Raw genomic sequence first — 21,715 nt, 5'->3', positions numbered from 1 at the left:
GCGTATGCACTTTGAATACTGACAAACCAATACCCTTTAAGACTTTGGAGATCATTACAAAATAAAGCTTAAATTAATACACGTGTAGGGACTACAAATCTATGTAAATTTACTTGTATTCATGGTCAAAGAATTTGACACATATTATTTAAATTAACCAACTATATACAAATTTCCATTTAAATAATCCTATATGATTTGCTCTAAAAGTTACCCTAAGCAACAATTATTACATTAAGGAGCACTTTCAGTAAGAACTTGAAAGAAAAACTAGAAGATAATAAGGCAGGCTTCCAAAGTTCCACAAGTTTACTTCTTTACCAGTACCTATGACATCTAAGAGATGTAACATCCGTGACTCAGGAAAGTGATCATGCTCTGTTTGTCTCCACACATCATCTACAACATCCCGGGTGGTCTCCACCAAGTCAACCACTTCCAGTAAGGATAGACTGTCCAAGTTATAGAACTCCTAAAACCAAAAGGCATTCATTTTTAAACGTAATGGTAACTGTACCTTAGGCAATACAGTCAACATGTTCCCAGACTTCTCAACTGCTACAATTCTAAGACCTGTCACATCACTTGCGCCTCCTTTTCCTACCAGGTCGACGGGTTACTTCTTGATGCAAATACCCTACAAGTTCCCTCGCAAACATAAATGCCATGACAGCCAGGAGAAAAAATGAGAATGACAAAAAGTCGATTCGTTTACTTTTGCTCTTGACCTAATTTTAAGTTTGGATTCATTTCTCCTAGTTATTTAAAGGAAGTGGCCTTAATGACTTACGGACATGACCCACTGTAGTTCACACGTGTCGTCATTCGGTCACTGTGCTGCACGTTACCAGTAATACAATTAGAGTTCAAGATTTCTTATTTTATATTCCATCATTATCACAAAAAGAGCTTAAAACCATTTCAAACACTCCACTAAAATGGTATTATTGAAACAATCTTGGGAATAAAGAGAAAATTACTAGTCATTTATTTTGAAAAGAATCTTCACTTATTCAACCTCTGAATATTTCAAAGAATAATCAATCGAGTATAAAACTAAGACTTTTCATACTTCAAAACGCTAATTTGAATAAAGCGAACATTCTTTCAAAAGGACCACTGCCTCCACGTAGATTAACGTCTGCTAGTGTTTCAGGCTTTGCTTTTCCTACCTACCTGCAGAAAAGTAATGACGTTTTTGAGAAAAACATGTACTAGAGATTAGAATCTACCTTTCGTACAAGTTTTCGTTTCTAAGTTGTACCCACGTTACATGCACACCTTCAGAAAACCCTGCTACACATGAAGGATGTACTTCGTTCATAACCATCAAGTAACAGCTGTAAAACAGAGGGAACTCTGATGCAGCTGGGCCCTAAGCACCTCCATCTGAAGCCTGGCATATGACCGTGTAGGAACCACGTACTCTTGCGATGGTTTCAAACAGCTCCTTAAAATAGCCGGCTCTCTCTCTGCTAATCTGTTTACTTCCACGATGAGCTTCTTCCACCCAGAACTGGAACTCATCACTTGGTGTAAGAATACCTGAAAAGGTATAAAGGGAAAAAAAGAAATACCCATTGAGAATGAAAAGCCAGAAAATTATCTGGTTCATTTGCTGATTACGCGTCTGTCCCGTACTCTTGAAGATGTACATAAAGTTTTACGATTTCTATCAACAGACAGTTCTTACCTAAATGCACTAACAACAATTAACAGCATCAAATTTATGCTTTGCAGGTTTGGTGCTCAGTATGTTTCCCGTATGTGTTTGTCAACCATCCACATGCAGGCTGTCGGTCTGCATCTAACACTAGCAAACTTGCTTCTGCAGCACACGGCTTTCCGAAGCCTTTGTAGCAACTGCTACAATTCTAAAACCTGTCATATCACTTTCGCCTCCTTTTCCTACCAGGTGACGGGTTACTTCTTGATGCAAATACCCTACAAGTTCCCTCGCAAACATAAATGTCATGACAGCCAGGAGAAAAAACGATTCATTTACTTTTGCTCTTGCCCTAATTTTAAGTTTGGATTCATTTCTTCTACTTACTCAAAGGAAGTGGCCTTAGTGACTTACAGACATGACCCACTGTAGTTCACATGTGTCGTCATTCGGTCACTGTGCATACCGTGCATCTCAGTGAACACCATCCAAATCAGAAATGATTACAATTTAATCAATAAACACTTGTAATTTAATGTCAAAATATAAATAAATAAAAATAATCTTACTTTTCAATTTGCTTTTATATTTCCCGAAGAACTGGACAATTTCTAGTTGCTTAATCACACACTGCAAATATGTGCACTATTCTAGGCCTATAGGATTCAAAAAGTATCTGATTTACTGCTCAAGCAGAGTGTAAAACTGTATCCAGTACTGTAAAACAGGATTTGTGTATGTCATGCATTTCATGTGAACTGTTCATATAAATAATATCATCTACAAGTACAATAAAATTATAACTAGCTTCAGATAAAATACATTTTTAAAATTAAAATCAAGTATCTTTGCCAAGTAGACCATTAGGGGTCAATCCTATGTATTCACGGATGCCGGATTTATGAACTCATCCATTTCCTAACATTTACTTGTAATCTGAAATCAATGCCTGCGGTGTTTTCGTGACCGCTCACAGACACGTACAGAGCAACAAACAATTCAAGTCACCCCACGCATACGTTCCCAGCTGAGGCTCTACAAAGCCACGCTGCCTGTTTCAGATCTCCTGCTGTAAACAATTCTGCTTTTTGCAACCTATCCAGCTGCATGTTTTTCTCATTTGGGGGGCTTTTTATTGGTGAGTGCTCTGTTTAAGATGGCCCCCGAGCACAGGACCGAAGTACAGCCTAGTGTTACTGAGGCCAAGAACACTGCGATGTGACTTCCTGAGAAAATACTTGTGTTAGAGAAGCTTCACTCAGGCGCGAGTTACAGGGCTGTTGGCAGTGAGCTCTAGGGTAATCACCAATCTATATTAATAACAGTGTCTTTAAGCAGAAACACACGTAAAACTATGGTTCTATGTTGAGTAGAAAATGTTATGACCAGAGGCTCACAGGAACCTAATCTTGTTTTCGCCCGAGGAGCTCTATTCAGTCGTTACCGATGCAGTGTTCACAGTGACTTTACAGAACGTAACTACCGCAAATTGTGAGAAGCAACTGCATTTTCTCTTGCCGTGACTTGCACATTGTTAAAGATTACACTTTCCTCTTCTCAAAATCCTTGTAAATCTACTCATTTAAAGGAAGCTCAGGCTCACAAAAGTCTGTGAAAAAATACATTAATTTACTAGCATACTAGTAAGAAAGCTATCTTGACTTTAAGTTATGGTTCTCTACCTCGTGTGTCATCTTCCTTAAATTTCAATTTTGATAAGTTAGTGTCTGATCTTCGTAGAACTACGCCCAACCCAGCTTCTAGTTCACTCAAAAGATTCTGAAGTTTGGGATCAAGGTCTCTGCTCCATTCCTGATCCTAAATAAAAACAGACAAGAGCAAACATTGACCACAAGTTCCCCAATCAAACTGGCCCCCTTAAAATACTGTCGAGAGAAGTAAGTCCAAATACACCATGCCACTCAAAGCCTGACTACCTCCATCACATAAGGGAGAAAAAAAAGTCCTTTCAACAGTTAAAACTTTGTAATTTCCTGTATAGCAACATAAGAGCTGTGTGGACTGCATTTATACCTTCCTCCCATTCTTCTATTTGTCAACAAAGCTGACTTTAAAATTTTTTTCAATTTTTATGAGACGTTTTCAAAAACAAAAACACTAATGATATTAATAAATAAAATATTTTTCTCTGTGTTTATAGAGACATTAATGCAAACCCCTATGTTAAAAACAAAAAACAAAAATGACTGTACAGCTACTTTATTTTACTTACCTTTAACAACATTGGTGCAAATACTTGCCGCACGGCTTGATAGAGAGAATTTATAGGTGATTCTAACATAGATGAAACAAGAATGTTACTATGTAGATTCTGATCAGTAATGACTTCAGGTCGCAGCTTGAAAAACACCAGCACTTTATCTTTTGTGTCAGCAAAATCAATCTAGGTGATAAACAAATGATTCTTAAAGTTACCTTCATAAAAGTTAATATTTGAAACAAACTTTTCCCTAAAACGTTTCCCCTTGGGGGAAAAATAATTAAAATAATTACAGCATATTACAACCCATCTATCCCTGCTCCTTAAGAGTATCTGGGTTTTAAAATGTATCCCCACTTCCATGTGACTGTATCATAAAGCTACAGTGACAAGTGGTTCATAAACAGAAATCACTATACAAATATTGTGGACATACACTGCCAACTACTCCACTCCAACCAGACTCGGTACTAACAAAGTTGCATGCCCCAGCTACAAACTGATGAGTAGTCATCTCCGCTCGATTCCAAAAAGTCTATACAAACGATGTTAATTATACCCTTACCTGCAACTGGCATTTTAAAAGGTGTTTTTTAACTCAATTCAAAGCTACCAAAAGGAACTTAAGTTGTCTATCTCCTAAATTATCTTCATCTGAATCAAAATTTTTCCTTAAAGTACTTGAGCATCTAACTTTTTATTAATGTTGTATAACTAGATTATTTAAAGTTGGAACTCGATGAGCTAAATTGGAATTCACGAAAGCAACCATGTTTAAAGTTGGTCAGTTCATAGCAATTAGTTCATTAGCTGCAAAGTCTATCACCCAAAAGAAGTTTTTGCATTACATACATATTTCACATCTTTTCTCACTCCTTTTTCCAGGAAGAGAAGTATATGCATTTAAAAGCTTTCAAACAAGTTCATTGCTGTGCATGAAAATGCCTTCTAGATGAGATTTCATGAAACTTTTATCCTGGTCTTTATATTTTTATGCACTAAGAGGAAACCGGCATTTATTTGGTGTTACTGCATTTCTCAAACTCCCATCTGCACACATTAAAATTCTATTGCCAGGGGCACCTGGGTGGCTCAGTCGGCTGAGCGTCCAACTTTGGCTCGGGTAGTGATATCACGGTTCATGAGCCTGAGCCCCACGATGGGCTCTGTGCTGACAGCTCAGGGCCCGGAGCCTGCTTCAGATTCTGCGTCTCCCTCTCTCTGCTCCTCCCCTGCTCGCTCAGTCTCTCTCTCAAAAATAAACAAACATTAAATTAAAAAAAAAAATTCTATTGCTAGCATGATCATTCCAATAACAAGCAGGTGAGAATAACAAGCTGCAGGTACGTAGATTTGAAAAATTCACTCCTTAGTCATTAAGTGCTCCATTCCCTTGTACTTTCTCCCCCCACTTATCTGAAGAAAGAAAACGCAGAAAATACACACTGTATCATCATACTTTGAAAACAGTAACCATAGTCACTGGCCAAGGCTCCCAGGCATCAGCCAGGATGAGGAGTTTCGTCCTAAACAAAGTCAGAGCTAAAGCAAAGGATCAGTTGACCACAGCTGCTCGTCATTCCCTGAAAACAGGGAAACAGAATCACTACTCCTAGCTGCCTCTCCCGCTAGTTTCCCTATCAGTGGCAACTACTATTCCCCCTTAACTGACTAAATTTTATAGCTATTAATTCAAATTACAAAGCTGTTCTTCTTTGAGCTTGCAAAATAACTTCTCACCTACTGGGACCCATCAGGCATCGGCCTGCCACAACCCACTGCCTGTTTTTGCACAGCCCACAAGGCAAAATAGGCTTAAAAAAAAAAAATCAAAAGAATAACAGCATCTCATGACCCTTAAAAATTATATGAAATTCACTTATCAGTGTCTGTAAATAAACAGTTTACTAGAACAGTTTTATTTTACTGTGAACACAGTTTTATTGGAACACAGTCTTACTGCTTCATGTACACGTTGTCTTTGACACAACGGCAGAGCTGTAGTCTCAACAGACACACTACGGCCTGCAGAGCCTACGTTAGGGATTGTCTGGCACATCACAGAAAATGTGTGCCAACCTCTAGCCTACAGGATAAAGCACAGCACATTGGTGTCTGGTTTAAGACGACCAGTGGAACTCGAGCTCAGTCTAAATGGTGTCCAAGGTTCTCGGGGATCACCCCATGCCATCAGCTGCCACACTCCCCAACCATGACACTGCTGCAGTCACTTAATTCTTTTGCCGGGTCCTCGAAACCAAGGAGAGACGCAGCTCAGGGCCTCAGGCCTCTTCATTTCTTCTGCTTAGAACACTCTTCCTCTAAACCTTATGTCTGCCCACAAGTCATTCAAGTAACTCACTTCTAAGTTTACCAATTCAGACAGGTAGTCCCTCCGCCCCTATTTTAATGCAGTTCCAGGCTCCACCCCCATCACTAGAACGTTATTCTATTTTTATCCAAACAGCACTTATCACGGGGTGCTTAGGGGCTCAGTCAAACATCTGACTTCGCCTCAGGTCATGATCCCACGGTTTGTGGGTTCGAGCCCCACATCAGGCTCTGTGCTGACAGCTCTCGAAGGCCTGCTTCGAATTCTGTGTCTCCCACTCTCGCTTGCTTGCTCTCTCTCTCAAAAATAAATAAAACATTTAAAAATTAAAAAAACAAACAAACAAACAGCACTTGGGGCCTCTGGGTCATGATCAGGTCATGATCTCACCGTTCCTGAGTTCAAGCCCCGCATCCGGCTCTGCGCCGACAGCTTGGAGCCTGGAGGGGCTGCTTTGGATTCTGTGTCTCCCTCTCTCTCTGTCCTCCCCCACTTACGCTCTTTCTCTCTCAAAAATAAACAAACATTAAAAGAAAAAATTTTTTTTTAAAAACAGCACTTATCAATGCCCAAGATTATGTTACACATCTGCATGCATGTCTGTAGCCTATTTTGTCCACTCGAATGTTACTCTGTGCAAATTCTGATGTGTTCATGGCTTTACTGCAAGCACCCAGGACAGTGCCAAACCCGAGTAAGTACTCAGTAAACATCTGGGAACTTCTTAAGTCACGCTGACTCTCAGACCTCTAGGGTACAACTTAAGACATAACAAAACAGTGGGTGCCTGGGTGGCTCAGTCGGTCGAGCATCCGACTTTGGCTCAGGTCATGATCTCGCCGTGCCCGGGCCCCACATGGGATGTTCTCTCCCTCTGCCCTTTGCTCACTCACACCGTCTCTCTCAAATAAATAAATAAATAACAAAACATTTTCCAAGGTGACTAACAGTCTGTCGTGCGGTACAGGACTCCACATAAAATACGTTGTTGGGCTCCAACGGCAACGGCATTAACTTTACAGAGTTGCAGCTTCAATGTTCGATACCCAACCCAAGATCCCTCTGTGCCCATTTGCGCCCGTCCACGCCCTCCCCGTTTTCCCAGGCCTGTATTTACACTTTCAGTGGCGTTTACCACAGTGTGCCCGGACTCATTGTTTGTAGAGGAGTGTGTGTCCTCTCAGGCCACCGGAGGGCGGAAGCAGAGAATCCTCTTCTGAAATCCACTGCCAATTAGAGAAGCGGGGTAGCTCACACCCGGGAGTCATATTTCCCATAAAATAGAAATAAAAATAATCCCTGTCTCACAGTGTTGCTGAGAATATCATACGAGCCCCTGGGCACAAGTGCTTCCGCCAGTGCCCGATAGGGTGTCAAGAGAAAGGAGCGGCAATCTATGAGCAGGCATCCTTCTCGCGTCTTCATACCACACACGCGCGGAGCCAAGAGCTTGCCTGTATTCAGTTCGAAATACAACTCTACTCAAGAGAATCAGTCTAAGCCCAGGACTAACGAATCCTAGCGAAGGGAGTGGAGGACTCAACCACCCAAACAACTGCACTCCACGCTTACATCTGTTCAACCTAGTGATTCGGCCCACAGGACAGGAAGAGGTCATAAAATAGGCGCTGCGGGGTGGATGGGGAGGGGCACTAAGGAGGGACCTGCTGGGGTGAGCACTGGGTGACCCCTGCAGGTGATGAAGCACTGAATTCGACACCTGAAACCAATATTGTTCTGTATGTTAACTCAAATGTTTTTTAAAAAACACAGAATTCAGCAACGAGAAAAATAAAAATCAAATCAAACACGCCTTTCGTCCATCTACTGAGACCCTGTAATGTGGGAGGCCTTTCTTTCCTGCCCGTGAGGCTACAGTTTACTTACTTAAGTCCTGGTTGCCGAAGGAGCCATTTGGTAAGCAATCCTGCCAGTGAAGGCAGTGCAGGAAGTCCATCAAAATATCTCAAACCAGGATTCAAAAATAATAATAATAATGATTTAAACTTCGTATTATATCTTTTCCTAAAAGATTCAAATTCCTAACCAAACTTTCCCTCCGATATAGGCTCAGCGCATACCCCAAAAAAAGATACCCTAGAATTTGCCTCAAAGAACTTCAAGAGGCAGACAAAAAAGTTTTTTTGATAAATAAGGTTGATGTTTTTAGTTGTAACATACCTACAGTCTTTAAAAGAATCCAGAAAGGCACAAAGGTGCTCTGCTCAGGTGCACAGGTGTGGGCAGGGGTAGGGCTGGGGGGGGGGGGGAGGGACAGCCTGGCTCCCTAAGAGGGTGGAGGGACTGAGGGGGAGGCAGAGGGGGTCCTGAAGGTCAACACCAGGTTGGGGGTGGGGGAGGGGGAACAACCAGGCTCTGAGGATGGAGGGGAACAGCCCAGGCTGCAGAGGGGCAGAGGAGGAGGGGGAAGGGCTGCGGAGAATGAGGGGTTGGGGATGAGGGAGACAGCAGGGCTGGGGGGGTGAGGGAGGCAGCAGGGCTGGGGGGCATGAGGGAGGCAGCAGGGCTGGGGGGGTGAGGGAGGCAGCAGGGCTGGGGGGGATGAGGAAGACAGCAGGGCTGGGGGTGGTGGTGAGGAAGACAGCAGGGCTGGGGGGATGAGGGAGGCAGCAGGGCTGGGGGGGGATGAGGGAGACAGCAGGGCTGGGGGGATGAGGGAGACAGCAGGGCTGGGGGGATGAGGGAGGCAGCAGGGCTGGGGGAGTGAGGGAGACAGCAGGGCTGGGGGGATGAGGGAGACAGCAGGGCTGGGGGGATGAGGGAGACAGCAGGGCTGGGGGGGTGAGGGCGACAGCACGGCTGGGGGGGGGGGGGGCGACAGCAGGGCTGGGAGGGATGAGGGAGACAAGCAGGGCTGGGGGGGTGAGGGCGACAGCAGGGCTGGGGGGGTGAGGGAGACAAGCAGGGCTGGGGGGGTGAGGGCGACAACAGGGCTGGGGGGGTGAGGGCGACAGCAGGGCTGGGAGGGATGAGGGAGACAAGCAGGGCTGGGGGGGGGGGGCGACAGCAGGGCTGGGGGGGGTGAGGGAGACAGCAGGGCTGGGGGGGGGATGAGGGAGACAAGCAGGGCTGGGGGGGTGAGGGCGACAGCAGGGCTGGGAGGGATGAGGGAGACAAGCAGGGCTGGGGGGGTGAGGGCGACAGCAGGGCTGGGGGGGTGAGGGAGACAGCAGGGCTGGGAGGGATGAGGGAGACAAGCAGGGCTGGGGGGGTGAGGGAGACAGCAGGGCTGGGGGGGTGAGGGAGACAGCAGGGCTGGGGGGGATGAGGGAGACAAGCAGGGCTGGGGGGGTGAGGGCGACAGCAGGGCTGGGGGGGTGAGGGCGACAGCAGGGCTGGGGGGGGGGAGGGCGACAGCAGGGCTGGGGGGGTGAGGGCGACAGCAGGGCTGGGGGGGTGAGGGCGACAGCAGGGCTGGGGGGGTGAGGGCGACAGCAGGGCTGGGGGGATGAGGGAGAGAGCAGGGCTGGGGGGATGAGGGAGGCAGCAGGGCTGGGGGGGATGAGGAAGACAGCACGGCTGGGGGGGGGTGAGGGAGACAGCAGGGCTGGGGGGATGAGGGAGACAAGCAGGGCTGGGGGGGTGAGGGCGACAACAGGGCTGGGGGGGTGAGGGAGACAAGCAGGGCTGGGGGGGTGAGGGCGACAACAGGGCTGGGGGGGTGAGGGCGACAGCAGCGCTGGGAGGGATGAGGGAGACAAGCAGGGCTGGGGGGGTGAGGGCGACAGCAGGGCTGGGGGGGTGAGGGAGACAGCAGGGCTGGGGGGGTGGGTAATGAGGGCGACAGCAGGGCTGGGAGTGGAGGGAGCGGAGACAGCGAGGCCCCGGGGAGGGGCGGGTAGAGACAGCCGGGGTCTCTGGGGAAGCGGGGAGGCATGGGGACGGGGGACGGGTAGAGACCCCCGGGCTCTCAGGGAGGCGGGAGGGGGACGACCCGCGGACGCAGGCGGAGGAGGCCCACGACCCCGGCCGGGGCTGCGGCGCGGAGGGGCGGCGGCGGAGGCGCGGGGCCCGTACCGAGTTGGAGAAGGTGACGCCGGCGTCCGAGCGCTGCACCCTGAGGAGCATCTGGTTGCCGTCGTCCAGAAAGTTGTTGACCTCTGGGCAGCCGTCCGCCCGCGGCTGGTCGCAGGGCTCCGGCAGGAGGCCGAAGTAGTTCTGGGTGGTGGTGAGGAGGAAGGCCTTCCGAACGTCCCGGGCCCCTCCCGCCATGGCGGCGGCCACGACGCGGGGACACGCGGGGTCCGGGGGCCGCCACCCGACCGGCGCAGCTCCGCTCACACCGCCCGCCGCCGGCCCGCTCGGCTTCGCGGTTGCCAGGGCCAGTCGCTATGGCGACGGGACCCGACGTCGGCGCGGGCCGCGCGCGCGCCGTGGACGTTAACGCGCGGGTGCGCGCACGCGCCGCGCTGGGAGGCCGCCGCCGCTTCCGCGCCTTGCGGCTGCTCGTCAGTCGCCGCCGCGGAGGTAAAGCTTTCCGGTCGCAAAAGCCGGAAGCGGTTGGAAGCGGTCCACACGGTCCTCAGTGAAGCCGCGCGCCCCGGATTTTGGAGGGCTGGGCCGCGGGGCCCCCGCTGCACCTGCAGCCGCCGGCCGCCGCGCTTGGAGGGACGCTCCCTTAAAAGTCGCTTTCCGAGGAGGCCGAGAACGAGTGGTGGAGTGCAACGGTAACTCGCTGGTTGCATCTACCCCTCCCCTCTCTGTGTTGCCCATTTCCCACCCCTCTTTATTAACGAACTTCAGGAAAACGTAGAGGTTTTCGGCGCCGTCGGGACCTGAGCTTGCGGCCACCTGTGACACCAGCTGGCTAATCTTATAACAAGCACAGACGATTCCTGGAGAAATATAGGACGTGGGGCGTTATCGTTTTCTACGCCGTGGCGTCATTGTGAACTCCGATACTGCTGCTCGCTGATCCCGGTTTTGTGAATCCAAAAATTATCTTCCAAGAACACTGAGCCCCGGAGACATGGGCCCTGCCCGGAAAGCATTTTGCCGGCTTTATCCTCGGGAACTTAAATAGGTTACGGATTTATTTTTTTTTTTTTTTTTTTTTTTTGCATTCAGGAGTCACAACTTCCTGCTAAAACTATATTATTTTATCATTGCAAAGAGGGTCTTTTGATCTGCTGAGCATCTTGCTTAAGATTAGGGAGTGCGAACTAAAGACAGCTGAACTGCTGTGCCAGATGGTGGGAGAGAGGCGTCCATGAATTGGGATTCTGGTCACCGAATGGGGAAAAAATCCAGACAAGAACCCAAGGTGACTGACCAGCCAAAAAAGGATTTTGAAAGCGAAAATGGCTGGTATGGATACAGAGATACCCGCTCTGCAGCGGGCGTTATGACCCTTCACAGGGTCTTCAGGAAAGTCACCACTACTCACAAGTGCTTGGTCTGGAGGAGTTGTTTTGCTGGAAACAGAAACGGTTGGATTTAGCATCCATGACAACGTGGTAAATGTAAAGGCAGCAGGTGTAGCGACAGGAGTCAGGAAAGCAGTTGAGATCCTACGAATGCTACCCTTCCAGAAACTTGTGGGACTCTTGGGTGGGCTTTGGACTTCCACGAGATAGGAAATTGGAGTGTTTGAGTGTAGTTTAACCCGGATGTCCAGAAACATAGAAACTCCAGCTGACGCGTAAACCGAGTGAGGATAGGAATTTTGTATGTCTTGCTCACTGCTCTGTACCTAGAATTAGGCATAGAGTGGAAAGGTCCCTGTACTCCTGAAGCTTCAAAAAGGAGGAAGGAATCTCAGAGATAAGTAACTTACACAAAGCCACAGAAATGATTAGCTGTAGAACCAAGATTCATATCAAGCTCCAACTCCAAACCGATCTCTAGGCACGACGCCACAGTGGTACGCAGCCAGCTATCCGCCAGTATCCATTGTCTCCAGCCACAGCTAAGTAGCTACTACCAGGGCACCCCACTCTCAGTTGGACGTCCCACTCTTGGTTTGACTCTGATCGTGATCTCACAGTTCAGTGAGTTCCAGCCTGCGTTGGGCTCTGTGTTGCTAATGCAGAGAATACTTGGTTCTCTCTCTTTCTGCCCCTCCCCTGCCCCTTGCTCATGCTGTGCTCATGCTGTCTCTGTCTCTCTGAAAAATAAATAAACTTCAAAAAAAAAAAAAAAAAAAAGAACTAGCCAGGTGTGGCCATAATGTAACTCTCATCAGCAGAATGCGGCCAGAAGCAATGTGTGCCATTGGCAAGGGAAGTTTCAAAGAAGGAAGTGTGCCTTCAACTTTGGCCAGCTGGATACAGACAACAAAGCCATAAGAGATGACCGAACCACAAACCAGTAGGACCTCAGGGCTCCTGGCTCCGTGTGGAGTAAAGCCAGCAGCTGTTAAGTAAGCAAGAAATAACCTTCACTGTGTTTGAGCCATTTCACATTATATTTATGTGGATCTGTTTTTTCAGAGTAACGTAAGCCACTCTAATCAATAGAGTAACTGATCTCAGCAGTAGGGTGCTATTTGTTTGGGGTTTTCTTTTCTTTTGTTTTTATGTTTATTATGAGAGCATGAGGGAGAGAGAGAAGCTCGAGCAGGCTCCGAACCTGCAGCATGGAGCCCAACGTGGAGCTTGATCCCAAACCAAGAGTTGGGCACCCAACTAACTGAGCTACCTATGCACCCCCGTTTTTTTTAATTTTATGTAGGACATTGGTTTAGTAGTTGGCTAGCAGGTAGCATGAAATGTGAAGTGGAGGACAAGGGACAGGACCTTTCGGAGCTAAAATTTCCTGATTTTGTTCCATTTTTGTATTTTTCAAACATCATTTCTTAAAGGCTGTTGCCGTTTGGAATCTGGAACCGTATCAATGATTCAACATTTCGTACTCAGCTACGTTAAAAGCCGTTGGTTATCTTGTACTCTGAATGGATTTTTTACCTAGGCACGGTTTCATAACATCACACATCGGTCATTTGGAAAATACTGGTTCACTGAGCTATGAGGATCTTCCAGATGTTGATACGTTTCGTAACACAATATTAAAACAATCACATGCATTAGTATACCACTCAGGTCACAAGTCTCTATGTCTGAAGAGGTTGTTAGTTTTACAACAGAGAATGTAACTTTTCCAAAATTCTAATTTTTTTAATTTATTTTTTTTAATATGAAATTTATTGTCAAATTGGTTTCCATGCAACACCCAGTGCTCCTCCCAACAGGTGCCCTCCTCCATGCCCATCACCCACCCTCCCCTCCCTCCTACCCCCCATCAACCCTCAGTTTATTCTCAGTTTTTAAGAGTCTCTTATGGTTTGGCTCCCTCCATCTCTAACCTTTTTTTTTTCCTTCCCCTCCCCCATGGTCTTCTGTTAAGTTTCTCAGGATCCACATAAGAGTGAAAACATGGTATCTGTCTTTCTCTATGTGACTTATTTCATTTACCATAACACTCTCCAGTTCCATCCACGTTGTTACAAAGGGCCATATCTCACTCTTTCTCATTGCCACGTAGTACTCCATTGTGTATATAAACCACAATTTCTTTATCCATTCATCAGTTGATGGACATTTAGGCTCTTTCCATAATTTGGCTATTATTGAAAGTGCTACTGTAAACGTTGGGGTACAAGTTTCTAATTTTTGCATGCAAACTTGAATTTTATCATCGGCAATGAAAACTGGCAGTTGTTTTCCTTGAAATAATAGCCTTGAACCGTAAGAGACTCTTACCACCAGAGAACAAACAGGGTTGATTGAGGGAAGATGGTGGGGGGTGGGCTAGATGGATGATGGGGGACTAAGAAGGGCCCTTGTTGGGATGAACACTGGGTGTTGTAAGTGATGAATCATGGAAGTCTACTCCTGAAACCATTACTACACTATATGTTAACTAACTAGAATGTAAATAAATTTTAAGAAGATAGCCTTATTAGAGAGTGCATTTTTGAGAAAAATGTCTGCTAAAGGCTCAGTCTCGATAACCAGAGCTTTTCTGCCATAAATGGCCTTATGTGAATACAGCTGCTGGTTCTGATCAGGACTCCAGGCCCAGGCTCCTTCCTGCAGGCAGATCGCGGGTCACTGAGCCGCCCGCGTGCCTTGTGTGTGCTTCATCTCATCACCCAGGACGTGAAATGACTTGTCCTCAAGCTCTGGGACTCGGTCAAGATGGTAATCTTTACCCCTTTATTAAGGAACTCTTCCGGGAAACCGGGATCCTTTCCTGTGCGTGCATGGGGGTGGAGACCGGATGGCCTCTGGAACAGTTGTGTGCCCCAGTCTCCATCTAGGCCAAGGTGCTGGCAGTTTTAGCAGCCGCATTAGTTTTCCAGTGTTTCATCACCAAGAACTGCAAAGCTAGCAGCTTAAAACAACACCTCTTTTAGCGTGAAGTCCCGCCTGTCAGTAATGGGGAAACTGCATACATGGATGTCCACTAAGGATCTCCTGTAGCTTAAATCAAGACATGGGCCAGGCTGAGTTCTCCCCTGTAGCTTGGGGGTCCTCTCCCAAGTTCACACCATTGAGGCAGAATTAAGTTCCTTGCAGTTGTGAGACTCATTCCCCATTTCTTTGCTGGCTGTCGACTGAGGTTCCTTTCAGCAGGTGGAGGCCGCCACATTCCTCACGTCTGGCTTCAGAGCCAGCCAGAGAACTTTCCCACCCATCAGTTCTCCCATCACACCTCTTGTAACAGAAAAGAGGCTCATTCCTTTTAAGGGTTCACCTGATTAGACCAGGCCCAGTGGATGACCTTTATGAACTTTCAGTCAACGGATTAGTAAATTAAGCGTGGGAATGACAGCCCATGCTGTCTGCAGGTGTGGCGCCCCATCTCAAGGTCAGAGGGCTGCACAGGGTGTACCCACCAGGGAGTGGAAACCTTGGGGCCCCTTCCGAGTTGAGCCTGCCTCAGCTACCCTTGCTTTGGCACCACCGGTGAAAATGTCAAGCAGTTAAAGAGGCATAGAATGTCCCAACTTGTGAAAATTGCTTGATCTCCCAAACCCCTGAAGATGTCTTAAGTTCCCCCGGGGGTCCAGATGATCTCTAACGGATCTACATCTTTTCTATGGTGGTGACTGCAGGAAAACGGGCCTTTTCTGTTTTATCCATTATCTTTGACAACTATCAGGTAAATTATTTATCATGTTAGTTATAAAAATTGCTCCCTTAGGGTGCCTGGGTGGCTCGGTCGGGTGGCCGGCTTCAGCTCAGGTCACGATCTTGTGGTCCGTGAGTTCAAGCCCCGCATCGGGCTCTGTGCCGATAGCTCAGAGCCTGGAGCCTGCTTCTGTTTCTGTCTCCCTCTCTCTCTGCCCCTCCCCCATTCGCACTCTGTCTCTCTCTGCCTTTCAAAAATGAATAAATGTTAAAAATTTTTTTTAATTGCTCCCTTTATTAAATATATTCTTTATACTTACCCAATGGAAAGAAAGAATACCATGGGATTGTCAGACAATTTTTTGTAGTAAGGCAGTAATCATCTCGTTCGTGTTTTTAGACCGTGCTGGGGGGAACATACTGGAGAGATGTCATTTCAGAACCTTGCCTTCACACTTACAAAGGCTGAAACTCACTCTTGGGCATAGTCCTCACATATTTCAATCACCAGCAGAGAGAAATGTACACTCTAATAGGACACTCAATGATCAACTCACATACTGAAATCTACTCACCTCTCTGCATGTGTATGTGTCCCTATGGAAGACAAGAAACTCTGTTTTTTCTGAATGTTTCTGAAGTCCCTGAGAAATTGCTAGCCGCTACTTCTGGGACAAATAGGGAGCTAGATGCTCCTGCAGTCAGGTGTACTGGAGATACGGGGAGGGAGGGGGAAATATGTAAGCAGGGGGCTCATAGCTGGACAGTCGTTTCGTCTGCACGCCTCCTGCCCCCAGTGAATCCTGGGCAGAGTTGAGGAGGTAGGAGAATGGGCCGGAAACGTGATAATGTGGGTAAGATTTTCCCCAGTCTCCACTGAGAGAACCAGAAACAGACATTAGAGGAGAATGAAAGGTGTGGAGTTCCTTGCAGATAATACTGGTGTGTGTGTTTCATTATAAAAAAGTACAGACATGACTGAATAATTGAAATATTTGACTCTTCTATCAAATTTTAAATCCTATTTATCAATGTTGGTGCTTTATTATGTTTTAAAAATTAAGTATCAAAGTTAATTTTCAACATAATATTAATGGTAAGAATTATGGGAGGTATGGCAGAAACTAAATCTATTCTCTTTTTTAAAATTTTTTTAATGTTTATTTTTGGGAGAGAGGGACAGTGTGAGTGAGGGTGCGGCAGAGAGGGAGGCACAGAATCCGAAGCAGGCTCCAGGCTCCGAGCTGTCAGCACAGAGCCTGACGCAGGGCTTGAACTCAGGAGCCATGAGGTCATGACCTGAGCTGAAGCTGGACACTTAACCAGCTAAGCCACCCAGGAGCCCCAAGAGAATTTTTTTTAAGTATAGTTTTATGATGTTTTTATACTTCTTGGTAAAAATTGTTTCTACTTCTTGATGTTTGGTTTGTATTTACTTTCCCTAAGAGTTTAATTAACAAGTATCTTCTTGGTATTGAGGGACAAGAAACCATATGGCAAAGCGCTTACTGGCTCTGACCGTCTCTGCACATCCGTTCCATTCACATTTTCTAGGCCAAGCAAGTCACATGGTCACATCTAGCCACAAGTGCACAGGTAAGTGCAACCGTGGCTTGTGGGGAAGAGAGCTGTAGAATGTTTGAGAGCCTTCCCAGTGACTGCACACCTTCTCAACACCTTTCAAAGTAAGGAAAACAATACCGCTTGGACCGCACAAAATAACCTGCCCTCGTTCTTTCTTCTGCCACAGCAAGGAATAAAGTTGTAGATGGCGGCTGCTCTAATGACAAAGAACAGAGTCTCCTGCTGACCCTTGACCACCGCCTAGTGTGAGCAAGCAAACAAACGTCATGTCTTAAACGGTGGAGCTGTTGGCGTCTTTGTTGCTGTGGCCCAACTCACCCATCTGAGCGCTGCAGTTAGGGCTTGTCCCACACCCGGCCCACACCCCCGGGCCAGTTCGCTAATTGACTTGACTGTGTGAGTTCGCAAGGCTTTACACGACGCTGTCTTCCTGAAATCTGCACCTGTACCAAGTTAGGTGCCCGTCATCTGTCTGACAAAGCTAGTGCTTTTAATGTTGCCTTTCAGTGTGATTAAGTATGCTAGTGAACCTACTGTTTTAAGGTTCTTGATAAAAAAAATGTCAAAACAAGTAATAGGTAATATTCTCTAACGATGCTAATTATTCTTTTAAATGCTTTGATGCTGCTTTCTCTCCTGTGTGCCTGACCTAGCTTATCTAATCTTGCTTAGGCTTGTAACTGAATGTCCTGTAATACTATTTGAAAAACACACACATACATAACCACTGATACAAACGAATCAGTGCTAAAATGAAAGCTTTTTCATACCATGGCAACTATTCATAAAAAGGTTCACATAAGCTATTAGAGTCTTTTATTTCCTGTTTCCATTTTTATCGATGTGAAATGATTGTTGCATAAAGCGCAAGGAAGCCAGGACTGTCTCCTTCTTTTTTTGGATAGCTTCTGTGATAAAATAGCCCTCTGACGTCACCGCTGGTTGCTATGAGAATAGAACATCACAAAATTAGCAGCCTCCTTTTACTCAGCAGGGTAGCTCCAGACACATTTAAAGGATAAGAGAGCAAGTTGCAAGTCCCATTTTGCAAGTATTACCTTGGCACCCATAGTCCCTAAAGACATCTAAAAAATACGGAATTTGCGATTTTACACCAGTAAGAAACTTGCTCCCTGAAACGAGGGAAAGTCACTCTTGTGTGTTGAATGATCTTGCCTGGAATGGGGCTAAGAGTCAATGGAAACACATCTGGGGCAGGCCCTGACTAGAGAAAAGGATCTAAGATCTCCACGCGATACACGGTCTTTTGTATCCGGTTGAAACATGGCTCCTTATGGTCCAGCGGCAACCTGTAAACCAGAAAGATAAGTTATCTGGGCTTCCTGCAGGGACACTCGGAGGGATTGCTTGTTTTAAGGATCAAAGTCTTCTTTTTATCCATGCCCATGGTTTCCTTAACAATAACCATTACCTTTAAAAGGTGACCTTTTTGCTATACGTGCTTCTGGTTCCCGTATTGTAAATTCCGCACTCGAGTTCCTTCCTGTATAAAACTCTCAAGGATGATGTATCTTTTTGCCTCCTCACGTGTGTGCCCCTCTCTCTCGACTAAGGACTATCTGACTGCTCTCTGAAACACTAAGCTTAGAACCCTTAATCTCATCTTTGCGGAAAAATTGTGTCATTTCTTTTTTGAAATCAGAGATCTTTTAGTAACTTTGTCACTTAACACTTTCCAGTCTTGTTCCTGAGGGTCTAGGGACAGTCCGCTTTTCTAACCCTAAAAGGACCTGGATCAGAATTCCTTAATACCTTTCTATGTCTTCTAGAAAACCAAGCAGTTCTCCTCTGAGCTGTCACTTACGGTATCTTGCTAAAGGCAGATAACAGTATCTAACACGCATCACTGCCTCCATCTACTTCCCATTGAGTTAGAGTCTCACTGGGCTCCTGGTCTACCTTCTACGTCCCACTGGGGACGGATTTACTAAATATGTTACCAGGGTACAGAAGGGCTGTCCCGCTGACCGGCCTGCTGCCCAATGACTTGTTCTGTACGACGTATTTTAAGTGTCTATATGGCAGTGCCCTTCTTCCAGGCACCAACGTCGATTCACACGGTAGCCCTCGCTCTCATTCGCCAATGTGTCTGGATTTTCCCTTTTGTGGCACAAAGTAGGATTGCGGTTCTTTGCTCTTTTTAATACTTTTTTTTTTTTCAACGTTTTATTTTTATTTTGGGACAGAGAGAGACAGAGCATGAACGGGGGAGGGGCAGAGAGAGAGGGAGACACAGAATCGGAAACAGGCTCCAGGCTCCGAGCCATCCGCCCAGAGCCCGACGCGGGGCTCGAACTCACGGACCGCGAGATCGTGACCTGGCTGAAGTCGGACGCTTAACCGACTGCGCCACCCAGGCGCCCCGCTTTGCTCTTTTTAAAGATAAGCATGACCATTTCTTTGAAACGTAAGCAGAAGTGACGTGTCACGTATGCACACAAACCTTCAAAGCTGATGTATCATTTACCACGTTCTTTCCCAGTCCCGTGGTGATCTCAGAAACAGAAGTCAGGAGGGAACTTTTATCAGCCTCGCTCCCTGAGTGGATAGCTGTTCACTGAGTATAGTGTTCTAGATGGTGTATCGAAAACAAGAAATGCATTTTTGTTATAAGATAATGAGATTTTGGTGTTGTATGTAACTGTAACATAGCCCCGTCCTGACATGTACAGTCTAGGTATGGCAGCGTTTACCAATAAAAACCCCACAATTTCAGTGGCTTCACATACTAGAAATTCTACTTATCCTGGAGTTCACTGTGGTATTTGGCAGGCAGCCTTCCACATGATGACTCAGGCATCAAGTCCTCCATTTTGTGGCTCCACTGACCCCCAGGTGGTAGAATTCTCTCCAGAGGACTTCGAATGTGGCGGATTGGCAGCTAGGGTGAAGTCTGACACAGGAGACTGTGATGGCAGTTCCCGACGGCCTGAGCCAGTGGGGAACGTAATGTCGCTGTGTCTCTGAAGTAAGAGAAGGAGTTTTAGTGAGCACAGTCCTCAGTGACACACACCCTGAGCTCCGTTCAATGCACCTGTCGGCCCGGACTGGCTTCTAAGGCGTGTGCAGCGCTGGCCTCCCAGCATGCAGGCTGCAGTCGCACAGAGCCTCCTGCTCAGAAGGGTTTCATGCTCTCCAGAGCACTCACTACTTTCCGGACAGGGGATTTTGCCGTTTCATGTTGTTCTGGGCCCCAGGGATTATGTAGCTGGGCCTACAGGTAGGTTATACCCAGAAGACGTGCAGATAGAGCCCTTGGGCTATGGAACGGGGAAGAATTCACTGAAGGTTGTCTGAGAACTCTCTGGGTTTTTTAGCCTGTAGAGAGAAAAAAATTTGTGTGTGCTTTGCTCGTCTGCACATGCTTGCTCCTGGCCTTTGTAGTCAGGGTCATTCTTGTTGTCTCGAGAATTATGCCCGTAAAAGCAGAAATGCCAAGAAAACCAGTTGATTTTGGCTTTTTACTTGACAAATCTGCTATGCTGTAGCAGCGGGAGGTCATCTGGGCTAGGAAAGGGGTCAAGAGCTGGGGAAGACTCAGCCTCGGAGGGGGTCCCTGTGAGGCTGGAGGCGAGGGAGTAGCTCTGTGAACAACACGTGGAGAGCAGAAACGGCAGCACAGAGCAGCGCGCCTGCCCAGTGACTGTCTGAGATTGCGTGCTGGCCACTTCCTGTCTTCCAGGAATCATGGCCTCTGCTGCAGAGTCACATGAACTGGTCTTCCCTGACCTCCAGGAACTGCCCCCCCCCCCGCCCCCGCCCCAGCCACCTATGGATCATCCAAAGACACGATGCATACCCATGGCCCAAGGATTCGCTCAGTTCCATTCAAACAGCCCTGTGTCCACAACCCGATTTTCAATGGCTGAGAACATGGCTAAGATCCCTGGAACCAAAGACAGGGCTGTTGACATTCAGAAAGGGTGGTAGTGGTAGGAGAGGGAAAGCCCCCTTACCAGAATTTGGGTGGGAATATCGAAAAAAGGGGCAAACCACCCCTTTAACATGCATCCTTTTCCTCCTGGCTTTGGTTCTGTGGACGACCTGAAATTGAGCCCCTTTCTAGCTGAGTGGAACTTGACTTCTGTTGGGTGTTCCCCAAGGAGTCCAACCGATACGTGATTGTGCACCCCCCTTGGCACTTCTGTTAGCACCTTTATGTTTGTTTTCCCACTTTCTCCACAGTCCAATGCTGTGACGTCTTGATTCGGCAGACATGGTTACTTTATCATACAGACGAGTCACAGCATGATTAGATGGTTTATCCACGGTTGCAGAATTTTAAAAGGCAAGCCCATCAGTCTGTTGGTGGTTCTCTTTTCTTTTCTTTTCCTTTTCTTTTAACATTTATTTGAGAGACATAGAGCGTGAGGAGGGGAGAAGAGAGACACACACACACAGAATCTGAAGCAGGCTCCAGGCTGCAGGCTCTGAGCTGTCAGCAGAGAGCCCGACGCGGGGCTCGAACTCACCAACCGTGAGATCATGACCTGAGCTGAAGTTGGACACTTAACCTACAAGCCACCCAGGCACCCCATTGGTGGCTCTCCTTTTAAGACACCGTTTCCACTATGCCATCTTTCCCACGTTAGGTTTGGGGGAGTATAAAGTGTAACAAAACACAACAGTCATCCATGCTTAAGACCGTAGAAATGCTTTTAAGAACACACATAAGTCCTAGCTGCTTGCACCCACTCTGGCCTACTATACTATGCATCCAAGAAGGCAGCTCTTTTCTGCAGCAAGCCACGAAACCCGTGCACTCTTTGCCGGTAGTTTTAATTCTGGGAACTCTT

General features: G+C 47.0%; 1 protein-coding gene and 1 long non-coding RNA gene across 4 annotated transcripts in view; both read right to left on the bottom strand.

Moving 5' to 3' along the window:
• The window catches only part of DYNC2H1 (dynein cytoplasmic 2 heavy chain 1), a 341,058-nt gene extending 330,561 nt beyond the window's left edge, over positions 1 to 10,497 (bottom strand). For 2 of the 3 annotated variants that reach the window (XM_030333929.1, XM_030333928.1), the window contains exons 1-5: positions 10,258 to 10,452; positions 3,900 to 4,070; positions 3,349 to 3,484; positions 1,427 to 1,545; positions 328 to 472 (exon numbers count right to left, since the gene is read on the bottom strand). In XM_030333929.1, coding sequence (XP_030189789.1) covers positions 328 to 472; positions 1,427 to 1,545; positions 3,349 to 3,484; positions 3,900 to 4,070; positions 10,258 to 10,452 — 766 coding nt within the window. Of the gene's footprint in view, positions 1 to 327; positions 473 to 1,426; positions 1,546 to 3,348; positions 3,485 to 3,899; positions 4,071 to 10,257 lie in introns of all 3 variants that reach the window. The other variant, XM_030333927.1, reaches the window with a different exon arrangement.
• A 7,203-nt stretch (positions 10,498 to 17,700) lies between these two features.
• LOC116738340 lies at positions 17,701 to 19,081 on the bottom strand. The gene is made up of 2 exons (XR_004344181.1): positions 17,957 to 19,081; positions 17,701 to 17,843 (listed from the first exon to the last, which is right to left on the bottom strand). It is a non-coding gene; the product is annotated as an uncharacterized LOC116738340 (long non-coding RNA).
• Between the last annotated feature and the right edge of the window lie 2,634 nt (positions 19,082 to 21,715).

This window comes from Lynx canadensis, chromosome D1 (genome assembly GCF_007474595.2).
Source record: "Lynx canadensis isolate LIC74 chromosome D1, mLynCan4.pri.v2, whole genome shotgun sequence".
In the NCBI taxonomy this organism is placed as follows: domain Eukaryota; kingdom Metazoa; phylum Chordata; class Mammalia; order Carnivora; family Felidae; genus Lynx; species Lynx canadensis.
Note: the sequence above shows the minus strand (reverse complement) of the source record. Positions and strands in the feature narration are given on the sequence as shown.